Raw genomic sequence first — 14440 nt, 5'->3', positions numbered from 1 at the left:
TTAGTTTATAGGCTTAACTACATGAGGTTGAAAAATATTGCAACAATAGCAGAGAAAGTAACCAATTTAAGTAGGGGAAGGAAACAATAGAAAAGACATTTGGCTAGGGTATGTATGTATATTCCACCCCAATCTTCATGGGCTTCCATTGCATTAGAATTATGAAAATTGATGGAAAATAAAGAAAAAGAGTGGAAGGAAGAGAAATAACAACTATAGGAATAGATTAGGAAGAAGGATGAAGAAATTAATAGTCTAAAGGATATGATACAAAATGTAGCTACCTTGGTACCACAACTTGTTGAATGTAGACCACCACCTAGGGTATATGCCCTTTACTTAAAGGAGTTATATTTTTTTTATAAACTATTTAGAGAACTCACTGTGCTAAATTCATCTCTTATTAGTCCTGAAGATTTTATGCTTTCTTACCAAACAACCACTCATCAACACAAAATTTTCTTTGTGAATTCTATCTACATAATTATAATGTTCATTATAATCTACAATGGAATCCACTCTGACAATAGAAGACATACACCTTAGAGAATTTATGTTGTACATACAAAATGAAAACAATAGAGGTGAACAAATCAAAGTATATCAGGATATGGAATAGATTATTTCATTACCCCTATAGGCTAAAGTAGGTGAACCTAGCATGATCTTCTATGAAAGGAATCAATTAGTGTATGATCTTGATCAGAGGAAAAGAATTATAGCACCGAGGGAAGAATCTCATCAAAATTATGAGAAGATAGTGGACACCTTAGTTATGACAGTATTTGGTTACCCGACACAAAGATGGAATTGGTTGCCAGATAATTTGAAAATATCAAAGCCCCATTCTTTGCAAACTATCATGCAACACTTTGTAGGGCAGCAACATATATACATCTAGGAAGGGATCAACTAGAGAAGTGGATACCCTTAATCTTTCAGCCACCAATGCTATGGTGGCCTATTCCACATTAGGAAGGTCTCACATGCTATGATGTTGAACAACAAAAGTCTAGATGGGAGCACATTAGAAAATATCAGGGATTCTACTGGAGCTCAATTGTGAAGACTAAGAGAGAAATCAGTGTAGGAGACTAAAGGTTGTTAACATGGAAAGAAAATCATAAACCTCCTGTTGGTGGACCAACATAGGCTTAAGTTAGGGGGGGTGATGAGCCCATTTTATGCTCTTTTATTTCAAATATTTTAAGTTGTTTTGGGACTTTAAATATCTTACATTTGAAGACATGAACCTTGTGTTTATAACCTTTTTGAAGTCATAGTGTTGGAGAATCTTGTTATGTCCCTAGTCTTTTGTGATGTTGTCATGGACAATATACGAACACAATATAAATATGTTTTATCTATAAATGGTGTTAAATGTTGTATTTTAAGTAATTATGAAAATTTCAAGATCTTTGTATGTTAACTTCGATGGATGCAGTTGATGGAAGAAGAAGTCTAAGTTGTTGAGATGTAGTAAATGCTAATACTAGGATGTGGCAGAACTTTGAAGTGGTCATGTACAACAAAGCAAGAAGGAGTCAAATCTATTATATGTGGCCAGTCAGCTATTGTCACCATTTAGAGACTCCACAGATCAGTTATAAGGCAATTACCTTTTCAATAATTTGTCATGTTTGTTGGGAGAGCAAATATAGGAATAATATGTAGATGCAATAATGCAGAAACAAAGTCCTACTCTATTTCTGCCTGCTAGTTTCTAGTTATTCCATGTTTTTAATAAAATCCCTCCTCCTAAATATTAGGAGTGGAGTGGTTGTAGTAGTTAGGAAATTAAGTCTTATTTTTCTATAAATTCTGCCACTCTTTCTTAAAGAACTGTGTTGGAGAAAGCATGCAATTTTTCTGCTTATTGATTTGAGCATTTGAATAAAGATGAAATTCAACTCCATTTGTTATCAACATGAGTCGTGATGTGATTATGTGTGTGTAGTATTTGAGATTACAATTAACAATTGAGAAGACTCATCCAAGGGGGCCCACTTGGCGAGGATTCTGTGTATTTGCTTTTTGCATATTCACTTCTTAGTTACTTTCATTCTATTTCTGGTAGATTTCATAATCGACTGTTCCTGCAGCCAAAGGACTATAGCTTTGTGATTGTTCCTCTAGCTGAAGCAAAGCAGCATAGTTGTTCTAGTTAGTTAAAAGGATTATTATTTTAAGACTGATTTTAGTTGGAGTAGAATGCAGTCAATATGCATTAGGAGTACTTTCCTTGAAATGTTCATTTCAACATTTTAGTTGTTTGAAGTTAGGATATCATAACTCCTAAAATCTCTTAGTGTATAAATAGTGTTGTGCCATTTCAAGTCATACGTCCCTAGGTTTGATAAGATAAATCAACTTTAGTGATGAAATCTGATGGCTGCTCAGTAAAGATACTATATCTTTGAGTTGATGTGGCATGCCCATTTATCTATTGATTGTTGAAGGCCAACATTATGTTCAAATTTAGATGCATCAAGTGTTCAATATCATAATTCACATTGTTTAATTCATTGGTTAATTAATCATTTAACAAATAAATTGCATTGTTTAATCATATTTTAGATTTTAAATCTTTGCATTCAATATTTCCCTCTTTGTGCATGATTTTGTTACGCTTATTCCTACATCAAATATCCGAGTGAGAATAAGTTATAGACTTAGGGCTTCCCAAGGTTTAAATACTGAGGATATGGAGCCCTAGTTGACTAACATATTTCATGTAAATGTTGGTGCTTCGTATAATCCAATAAATGACATACCTAATATTCATATGGCCTCATTCACCTCATACTTCTCATGATGAGGATGAATCAATATATACGGTTACTATTGACCAATTGGAGAAGATTGATAATGAGTTTGAAAATCTTCAATAATGGATGGGTCGACAATATCCAAATGGTGAGGAAATCCTCTTAATTGAAGGATTGAAGAGAATGGTTCAAAGTGATAAGGTAGGTGTGGATGTGTTGTGTAGCCTTTCTCATATTTTTGATACCAATATTATGCCAATCAAAAGTTGTGTGGAAGTTCTTGATTACTCTCAACCTACTAGCCAAGTTAACCATTCCATTCCTATGTCTACATCCTTTCCTGGTGTGCCTATGTTTGCATCTTCTATCATGACTGCTTTCACACAAAATGTTAATCCTACACATGTTAGTCATGGGGGCAATCCTATTAATCAATATTCTTACATACATCCTTTCACGAGTCTTCCATTTATTTCAAAACCATCTCCCATACCAACATATTATAATATTCTCCCTCCTTATTCTCAACCTCCACTTACAACAATATTACTCCTCCATCACAATCCAATATGTCCAATTCCAAATCATATGCTAAAGCAACTATGAATAACCTAGCTTAAACTGTTGCATCTATACAACACCAATTGGCTTTTTTAACTCAATCCAAATTTAATGTTCCCATATTTGATGTAGTGATCCCACAATCTAATGAGATTGTCTGTGTGGTTCCTCCTAAGCATTTCAAAGTTCCCCAATTAGAGTTATACAATGAAAAAGGTGACCCCTTGACTCATGTGAATACATTTATAACCTTGTGTAGTAATTTCTCTCATGATCAAAGACACAGAGAAATTATTTACACGAAACTTTAGAGATAAAGCCTTGCAATGGTATTATTCTTTGTCTCCTTATTCTATTACTTATTTTCTAAAATTGGCTAATACTTTCATTCAACCATTCCAAAATAACATTGGCCCTAAGATTACTTTGACTGATTTTCTTCATTGTAAGCAAGGAGTTAAAGATAAAGTGATTGATTTTTTTGGTAGATATAAGTATTTGCATTCACACATTTCTTATCTTATGCCTAATCATGACATTCAAAGAATTTTTATTGCTAATTTATAAAAGGATAATAAAGATAAGCTTCTATTTTCTTTCATGCAATTATGTGCAGTGCTTCATAATTATTAGATTAAAGTGAGTCAATTTGAATCATCCTCTTTAATGGTTTCAGTTGATAAGAATGAGAGCGCTCAACAATCGTTTATGAAATTCAAACATAACAAAGGTTTTATCAAGGTAGATGACAACATCAACACTCAAGTGGCAACCACAACACCAGGTGTGGCCCCTTTATCCAAATACTTTGAAAAGAATTAACTCATCTTTTTGAGTCTGCAAAATATAATGGTGAGGTTGTTGAATTCTAATGTGTTTCAACTTCCTCCCATAAAACCAATTGACCATTCTAAATTATTGTTAGCATCCCATGATCCTAAAGATTTTTGTTAATATCATCATCAACCAAGTCATGTAATCGTGAAATATTACTAGTTGAGGAATAAGATTCGATACTTTATTGATAGCAATACTATATCTATAGCAAGTATGAATGCCAAAGGGAATAAGTCTGTAGCTTCTCCTAATAGAAACCTCCAAATCTTCACCAATTTTTTGCTTTTCTCATTCTACTAATGTTTTTGAGTCTAAGCCAATTGTCTTCTCCCATAATGACCTTGGCGTAGAATCTAATAATATTGTGAACCTCATTGATAAAGCCAAACCTACAAAAGACACATGCATTACTTTTGATCCTAGTGAGACTATTGTTGCACATGATGGCACATTATATATTATTATAAAGATCAAATACAAACTCTCGCAAGGGATTCTCATTGATCTAGTATGTATAGTGAATGTGATTATTGAAGAACATATTTTTACTCAACAATTGCACCAAGCAACATATGATAAAACTAATGTTATGATTAATATGCAAGATGGTTTTTCTTGCCCTACTTGTTGAGGTTGGTACTAAGTGCTTAGATGTCACCTTTGGTATTATTCCTACATCAGATCAATTTTGTGTGAAGTTGGGACATCCTTGGATCTCTTCCATGAAAGCTATTCCTTCTACATTTCATAAATATTTGAAATTCCCTCATAATTACACTATTATAACGACTAATCATAGCCTTTACCAACCCACAACTAAACGTAGAAATTTAACTCTTGATTAATTCTAGCCTAAGCAACTGGAGCCCTTAAAGCCTCAAAATGACATCCTTTTCTTATCTTATCAAAATGGAAAAATGAGATGACAATGGCCTTGAGTAAACCTAGAGACCCTACACCATAGATATTCCTCTTCCTCATCTTGGACTTGGTCTTCTTCCCACTCCTTCTATCCCTCCTATATGTGCCACAATCCTGCCTCCTACATCCTAGTAAGAAAAATGCTTGGAATCATGTATCTCTTAGCCTATTGGGGTTTCTTTTGTTCCTCCCTCTATAAGGGAAGAAAATGAACCTATGTCAATTAATACTCAACCTTCGCAAGTCTCGACTAAAAATAAAAGGAATTGTTGTATGAGAGAACGTCAACAAAGACATTGTGCTAAGGATTGCAAGCTTGATTCCCAAACCCTTTCCTCCTCGAAGACACCAATTGTTGACTTGGTACCATTAGTACAACCTTCATATAACCCTAGGGAGGAAGTTAAACTCAACTCACTTAAGTTAAAAATGCTCAATAAAATTAATGGTTCGACTTCTTTCTGTGTTAAAGATCCTATTTTTATTAATTTAGATGATGATATGGATGATGATTGTAGACGTATAAAAATGACCATATTCCTAAATGAATATTTTATGTTCATTTCTCTATTTAATTAAATCCAATTTAATTAAATTATCCACATTCCTCTATTTAATTAAGTAAATTACTGAATTTATTTAAATTAAATTCACTATACCCATTTAATGAATAAATCATTTTATTCAATTAAACCCCCCCATCCACTTTTAATTAAATTCAAATTTAATTAAATAGTTATCCTAAATTAAATAAATCTAATTTATTTAATTGTGACCAAATTGAATGAAATTCTTTATTTCAATTAAATCCTATTATCCCTCCATCCACTTGCAAAATCCTACATCTCCCACTTGCCTTCCAAAACCCCTTTCTAAACCCTTCTAGACTCTTCTAATCACTTCTAATTAGCCTAACCCATTTTCTAAACTTTGTCACATCCCTAAGCAAGGGGAGGTCACTTCTCAAACCCTCAAAGTCTTTGATAACCATTAAAGGCTTCCAACCTTCAACCACTTAATTCCTCAAAGTCTTTGATAACCATTAAAGGCTTCAAGCCTTCAACCACTTAAATCCCCAAAGTCTTCATAACCATTAATGGTTAACTCAAACCCTCCTACATGGTTAAATTATTTCTTTTAACTCAACCTTCATCCAACCCAAGGGTCTCATCAGGCCTTTAATGCTTTGACCATGATTATCTCTTAATCATTTGCACAAAGGTTTATCCTTGGATTAACTCTTAATCCAGTGGGTAATCTTAACTTAGACTTGACCCTTACCCTCTAGATAACCATAAGGTCTTCTCAGGCATTTAATGTCTCCAACCCCTTCTCTCAACCCAACCCTATGTTGACACTTGTCACCATTTCATTGGTGCAAATTGCAAACATGGATCCCCAACTTTTAAACTCAACCCTTGATCAACTCTTTCAATCCTGACCATCCATTGCCCTGTTTTTGCTATAAATAGAGCTCTCATTCCTCCATTTCAAATCATCCTCCAAATTTGTAGTATCATACTTATGCTCAAATACATTCAAGCTTTCATATCATTTTTATGCTCATCATTTAGCCTCTTTTAAATCAGGAACTAGTCTAAATATGCATGTTTAGAATAATTTCTTTATCATTTTAGCTCAATCATAGACTAATATATCATGTTAGGATAGTATTCATACTAACCTTGTCATCTTATAATCTAGTTTATTGCATTTTAAGATCATGCATAGCTTAGGATGCATCTCATACTAAAATCTATCAAAGCATCCCTCGTTCTTGCATTTGCCATCCCTAAACCATTTTGCTCAGTGATCTGAGAGAAAAAACATTGGTTTGAGGGACATTGTGAGATAGAGAACCATGAGACCAACCTTGGGAAGCTGAGTAATACTTCATTACTCCATAGCTTGCATCAAGAAGTCCCATGTGTGTGTGTGGACAAGTATTCTGGAACATTTTCACATATTAAGTTCTATCAACCCGCTTTTCCCGCATACAATGATAATAATGTTGTTTATGCTAATGCCAATGATCCTATTGAATATGATGATATGTATTAGCTTGTTGAGATTAATCATGAGTTATCTTCACATTTTTCAAAAGCATTAACCCTAGCTCCTAGTGACAAACAAAGTGATTCATCATTAAAGCATAGTCCTTGTTTGGAACTTGGAGCAACTCCACCTATCATACTTAAATGTATCATCTTGCATCTTGTCCACCATCCCTAAATGATGTTAAGCAATATTGGGAGATAGATGATTTGCTTGACTAGCTTCATTTGTGTCGTGAATTTTCTTTTATGTGTTTTCTTGTTCGTAATGTGCTTCCCTCGTGATGTGTTGCTTGATATGTTCTTGTGTTATGCTAGGTTCTCTTTGGATGACCCTTGTTACTCTATTAGTGCAAGGTAATAAAGAGGCTGAATTCATTGCGACATTTCTCTATTTGTATCTCAATTCTTCCATATGTTGTCTCTATGTTATGTGATACATGTGCTATTGTTCGTAAATGTGTCTTTTTGTTATCTACTTAAGGACTATGCAAAGCATTGAGATCTCTTTTTGGTCACTTCTATGTTGACTCAAAAAGATATTTGTTTGTTATCTCTTGTTCTCTTCATCCATTGTGTTCATAGTTCCACTACCTTTGGGGGATGAGGCCAGTTCAATACAATTATTCTTGATATACATTATTTATCAAAAGTGCATTAGTGATTCCAAAGTTAGTGGATCCCTTACACGTTTTTTCTTATATGTTTTGTGACCATTATCCTTTGATTTTTCCTTTCTTGGGGGCATCTCACTGTGGTAATGTGCTTGTCTTTTGGGTGCATGCTAACTTAAAGTTATTGCTCCAAATAAGGCATACACAATCGCTTTAACATGGGGGCATACACTCCACTCAATGTTACACTTTATGCACACACCATGACGTGTTCTAAATATTCAAGTTACTTTGTAAACTAATCCTTTTGCATTGTAATTTGGTATTTCAAAATTTTCCTTTTCATGACTCATACTAAGTAAATCTTGCTAGGCTAGCATAGTCATGTTCCTTTCCCTTTCATGTGTTGTCCCTTTTATCTCGATATTAGAGTAGTAAGATCTTAAAGCCCTTGGTGGCTTGGCATGTCTTGTCTCTTTCGTATCTTGGTGAAAGTTTTTCAATGTGACTTTGTAGTTTACTGTGAGTATGGGTGAAGTCTCACACTCGCACTAAAGTGGGGGCTAAATGTAGCATCATGAATTGTATCCACATATAATTTCATCCTCACAAAGACCTCACCTTGGCATTCTATATCTAAGTGCTTGATGTTTGCTTTGATTCTACTCACACCTTATTGAAACTTGCATTTTTAGTTCCCCTTTTGTCCCCTGTCCAAATTTGAGTCCCGATTAACAGAACCTGAGCACTAGGGCTTCATTATCCTAGCTTAGGACCAAGGTGCCCCACTGCCCTGGTCCTCCTAATTAGGACCCAAATTTGGTTCCCTCAACGGTCACATCAAGTGGGTGGGAATTTAGGCCTACTCAGGAAATTTAAATATTTTTTTGACAGTTAAGTATAAAAGGAGGCCTACCCCTCTCATTTGGGGTCGAATTTGAAGCCTAAGTTGGATCTCTCTCTCAATTACACTCTAGCGATTTCAATTCAAGTGGGAAATAAATAAAGTCAAGTTAAAGCATTCAAGATTACATCCATTATCAAACTTCCATCAATAAATTATGCATGACATCCTAAACCCTTGTGTGAGGATTCAAGGTGAGGTCAAGTCAAGTTCAAGCATTCAAGATTACATCCATGATCAAATTTACATGAATAAATAGTGCATGACATCCTAAACCCTTGTGTGAGGATTAAAGCAAGCTTCATAAATGTATCAACTTCAATTACAAGCATTCAATTTCAGATATAGCCTTTCCCTCACAAGGAAAGCATTTTGCTACAATTCAATTCTATTTCCATTTCAATTATCATTTCAATTTAAAGGTTAATTCATAAGCTGGGGTTTGACCCAAGGCAAACCCCTATCCTCAACCTTTTTTCTCAGGAGCTGTGATCAAATATTTCGACAAAATAATCGATGACGAACAAGTTCAACTTTTACAGGAGGGAGAAGTGGAGGACAAGGGTGACCTACCACCTTGGTCCCAAGAATTTTGCCTGATATTTCGATAGTGGATATTGTATGGGCTCCTTGATTTGGAAAACATCCCATTTTCCCATCCATAAGTTGCAAGACCAGGGCGACCTACCAACCTGGTCCTAACAATTTGGCCCAAATTTTCAGCTATGGGTTCTAATTCACTTTCCCTTCTTAGATCTTTGTTTGTGGCTCTGTCTAACATCTAGAACACTCTGTTATTATTGCTATTATTCTTTGTTTGTGGCAATATAATGTGTGTCAAATTTATCACAATACCATGATTTCCTTATACATCATGATTCCATTATCATCTTTACATGGTTTTATGCTTATAGATATCAAAAGATCCAACTTGTTCACAACTCCATGATATTATATCATGTACTATGTTGTACACCTAATCACTTTACAAATTATATAGTACATATCTATATAAATATATTGTTTAATTATGAAATATTTTTTGGGCTGATATTATTATTTTTTAGTTATATCTAATGACTTGTTTTTGCATGTATGGATGATGTTTCTTTTAAAGGTTCATAAAGAATTGCAAGTTAACACCCAAAAACTAAAAGTTATCTCTTCTTGATATTTCATTTATCTTACAATTTACTTTAGCATGTATGAATCATTTGGTTTGACATGCAAACCAATGTGAAGGAAAAAAATTAAGGAATGAGTGTGTACCTTTTACACCACTTTAGTTATATTATGAGCACATTATCATGGACATATTGTCAGAGTGATCAAATTGACTTTTTTTCATATAAATTGACCCCAATCTTGAGTATATGTAGAAAAAATTCCTTAATTTTGACTAATTTTATTTCATTCATGCATGTCCTTTCAATTAGTGTTTATCTTGTTCAAATTCAAGGTAAACAACACAATGGAAATAATGAATAGTCTAAAGTTTAATCTAATTGTGATGTGATTAAGCTAATGATATTACATTAATGAAATGATAAAAAGGAGAAATATAAAAAATATAAAACTTATTGAATAAGAACCATGACACCAAATTATACACATGAAGAAACTCTTGCAAGAAAAAATAAATTCCCAAAAGACCAAAGCTTGTATTATTCTCAAAAGATGAAGTATAATAATACAATCCACGTATCTCTTTGACAATAGATTGGCTACATAAATGTACCTACAAAAAATCATTTGATCTATTATCCCATATCTCCAATATATAGGAAACTAAAAAATAAGAAATCATCAAGTGGTATCCAAAACCATGAGTCATAGCAAAAATCCAATGCCCCTATGGCCATGGTTGAACACCTTGAAAAGTATGTAAAACACCTTTTACACCTCTTACACACCCCTTACACATCATTAATACCATAAATTTGATTAGAATGATTAAACTAAGACATCAATACTAATCATTCCATGAGAGCATTAATTTCCTTGTCATAACACCAAATACAAAATATTTTCTTACAACTTGCAAGCTTGACCTATTTAATATCTTTTTATACAATATCTCAAGTATCTTAGAGGCTAAATAAATAATAATAAATTTTACCCCCTCATATGGGCATCCAACTTGGTCTCACTTAATGATATTTGGAGACTAGACATTTTTCTAAGCTCTAACTCTATAATGTGTATTGAGATTGAGTAGTTGGATCAATGGCAACATAATCATTTCTATAATCATATATATACATTTAGGTTGTCCTAAGGGTTATAGTTAAGTATCTAAGTTGGCCTATGTGACAATTAAGGCATATTTAAGTGTATGTGTTATTGGTTAGTTATTTTCATCATGCTCAATATTGTGTTCTTATTGAAAAATATTGGAGGTATCCCCCTTGAAGTGGATTAGGAGGTGTTCTTCTTGAAGTGGAATCTATTATAGATTATTTTTAGCATATATCCTACTACATTCTTTTAAACTATGCAAATTGTTTCATTACAAGTGATATAGTGGTACCCTAGCTTGATCTAGGTAACATGAAATTAAGACATTTTTTTTCCAATTTAAGAGGTTATATGTAGAAGCAAATATCTTTTTGATTTCGGTTAAAAAATTCTTGTTTTTAAAAGTCTTTTAAGGTCACATTGAAAATATAACAATATAAATTTGAAGGAAATTAGATCAAAACTAAAGTAGTTATTGCAAAATTAGGGTTTTTATAAAATTCACAACTAAGGCTTCAATTAAGAGAATATTTTACTAATATTTAGAGAGTTGACAACAAATGAATTTATATACTCGCAATCTTGATTTGAAGTAGATATCAAAGGAAGTTATTAAATAATTAGGGTTTCCACTAAATTATATCTCATGACTACAAATTAGTGAAATGCTTAGATATTTTTTGGGGAAGTGCTAAGTCATATTAAGCTACAATAATTAAATTTTAAGTTGACTAAATTTATTTTTGTATTATTTATTATAAAATTAGAGTTTCCACCAAATTCACCCTAACCAATCAAAGGAGTTCATAGATATTTTTGGAAAGTGACATCTTCACGATAAGAAGTAGAAAAGGAAGTAGAAGAACAAGAACAATAAGCAACAACAAAAGAGAAAGCAAAAGCCAAAAAAAGATATGAAGAAGAAATATACAAGTTTAAGAAGTAGAAGAAGAGAGAAGAAAAAATGAAAATGAAAATTTAATGTAGAAGCATCCATAAATAATTAACATTAAGATCAATATTTTTGTAAATAGAGTGAGAATGTTATGTTGTAATCTTATAGTGTGTGTTGGGTTACAAATAGTTGACTTGTGGCTACCTTAACTCTTTATAAGTTACATAATCATTGTTATAATTATATATAGGTATTTAGGTCATTCTAAAGGTTAAAGTTAAGTATCTAAGTTATGCTGAGTATCAAATTCTTATTGAAGAATATTGGAGTATCCCCCTTGAAATAGAGTAGGAGGTTACTCCTTTAAAGGGGCATTTCTATAATCAAATATTTTTTAGCATATTTCCTATTACATTCTTCTATTGTGCAACTAAGTTACAATTTCATATTTCCTATTACATATTTCTCATCTACACAATTAAGTTAATGTTAATAACACACCTAATCCTAAAATCCCTCTCCTTGATTTGTCCATTATATTTGAATTACCTCTTCTTTCCTTATTGGTGGCCATTTGCCAATGATTATGTTAATTTATTGGATCTTTAGTAAGTAGTAGGATTTAACAAATTTTAGTTTGTAAGTATCATTGACGTAGAGGTAGAGTTCCCCACTCCACTACTGACTTATCAATAGAATACATCAACTACATAAAAACTTGTACATTAAACCTCCATCTCACCCAATTATAACATAGACATAAATAACTTCTTGTATGATTAAACTCAATCCCACATAGAGAAGCAAAAGTCACAAAATATGATTAAGTTATGAAGACCAATTTTTTATTGTGTTTACAACAAACTTTGATAGTTAAATGTCATGTTACACAAATCTAATATTCATTATAAAATAAGCCTTTAAAAAACCATAGTAAGAACTAATGCTATTGGGATAGGATGCTCCTCATATTGTTTAGTGTCTTATTCATTGTCTGGTACTCCAACCAAAGTTCCTTCAACTAGGTATTGGTACTTATGGAAGACCATGCATATTGAGATCTTTGAAATAAGAAGTAGAAAGACAAAAATAAGAAGAAAAGAAGAATAAATAGAAGAACAATCATCAAATTAATCAAAATCAACATACAATAGACAAGACCCTAACATAATAAGTATTTCATCTCCACTTATTATATCACACAATAAGTCTAAAATCTCTACTTATTAATTATATAGATAATTAGTTAGTAAAGCATATGTCAGATAATTAGTTAGTAAAGCATATGTCAAGTTTCAATATTCATAATTGAGTATTCCAACCGAAATTCCTCCAACTAGATATTGGTAAGCTTTATGGTATCCCTTTAAAGTAGATTAGGAGGTTGCCCCCTCACAGTGGCATTCTAATATTATAATAAATTAGTAAAGCATATGTCTAGTTTCCTTATTCATTGTCCAGTACTCTAATCTAAGTTCCTCCAACTGGGTATTGGTAATCCTAATGGAAGTGGCCAGTCTCAAGAGTACATGGGCATCCATGTCCTGAAACCGGGCCAATGCCCCCACAATCTCACCACAATCCCACTGGAGCAGAGCACGACCATGGTACCTGATAAGAGCCAAGCCTACCTGGAAAAGAACTCTGACCCCCTCAAACACAAACACATCCCACACCCTCTCCACAACATGAAGAGGCAGATTATAAACAAACAGGGTCATAAACCATTGGGCTGCAAACACAATGGTTTTCACCTCATGGCGCTGGAAATGCTCTGCAACATCACACAGATGCTCCTGCAGAAGCCTCCATAGCTGAAATGAGTACTGATTCACAAGGGGCAGTCCAGGGAGATAAAGATTTCGCAGCGGTTCACCCAATTCTCCGCCTCTGAGCAGGCCCACTAAGCTCCAAAATGCTTCCTCCTGGGTCATGTGGAGCAGCAGAACCGCCGCCACAAAATTCATGGATTGGGTATATCCGAGCTCGACATCATAGACTGAATAAGCCTTGAGAACATTGAACAGAACCCTCTGCCCTGACCCACCTTGGTCCTTGAACAGGGGATGCGAGCATAATGTGCGAGGAACGTCTTTTCTTATTTGGGATTCCCACACAGAGGTTCTTAATAGAAGTTGGGCATAGGTTCCTTCGCTTGAGCGGTACAGATCTTGCCCACCCATTGCAGCTTGCCAGACTATTGCTCTCCTCTGCTCTGAAATTCCCATGGATAGCTTGTTCTGTCTCTGCATTTGTTCAATGAATTCTTCCTCCTCAGCTGCATTGTAGGTGTATTTTGTCGAGGGGGTTTGATCTTCTGACCTCGAGGAGTTGTAGTCTTTGGCCCTGTCTGTTGAGGTGCGCTTCTTTTTGGAGAATCGCCTGAACATGTCGTGGAGGGAAAACAATTTCCTGATTGCCTGCAGTCGAATATGAATGAATGAATGAACTGGTTTTTTTTTTTGTTTAAGGAGGGGTTTTCTTGTTAAGGAGGGAATGAAGCGTTTGTTTAAATAGCAATGGAAAGAGAACCGGGTGGTGCTTCCAAACGCATCGGTTGGGGCCAATCCTATATTTTTTTTGTGAGGGAGAATTAGTTAGGCTACTAGTTTTAATTTATCTTGGTATGCAGCTTTTTATGCAAGTTT

General features: G+C 33.8%; 1 protein-coding gene across 1 annotated transcript; it reads right to left on the bottom strand.

Annotated features, from left to right (window-relative positions):
* Positions 1-13213: 13213 nt before the first annotated feature.
* LOC131036046 (uncharacterized) lies at positions 13214-14182 on the bottom strand. The gene has a single exon (XM_057967845.2). It carries the CDS (start codon positions 14180-14182, stop codon positions 13214-13216), a length of 969 nt encoding a protein of 322 aa, XP_057823828.2.
* Positions 14183-14440: the final 258 nt, after the last annotated feature.

This window comes from Cryptomeria japonica, chromosome 5 (genome assembly GCF_030272615.1).
Source record: "Cryptomeria japonica chromosome 5, Sugi_1.0, whole genome shotgun sequence".
Taxonomy (NCBI): Eukaryota; Viridiplantae; Streptophyta; class Pinopsida; order Cupressales; family Cupressaceae; genus Cryptomeria; species Cryptomeria japonica.
Note: the sequence above shows the minus strand (reverse complement) of the source record. Positions and strands in the feature narration are given on the sequence as shown.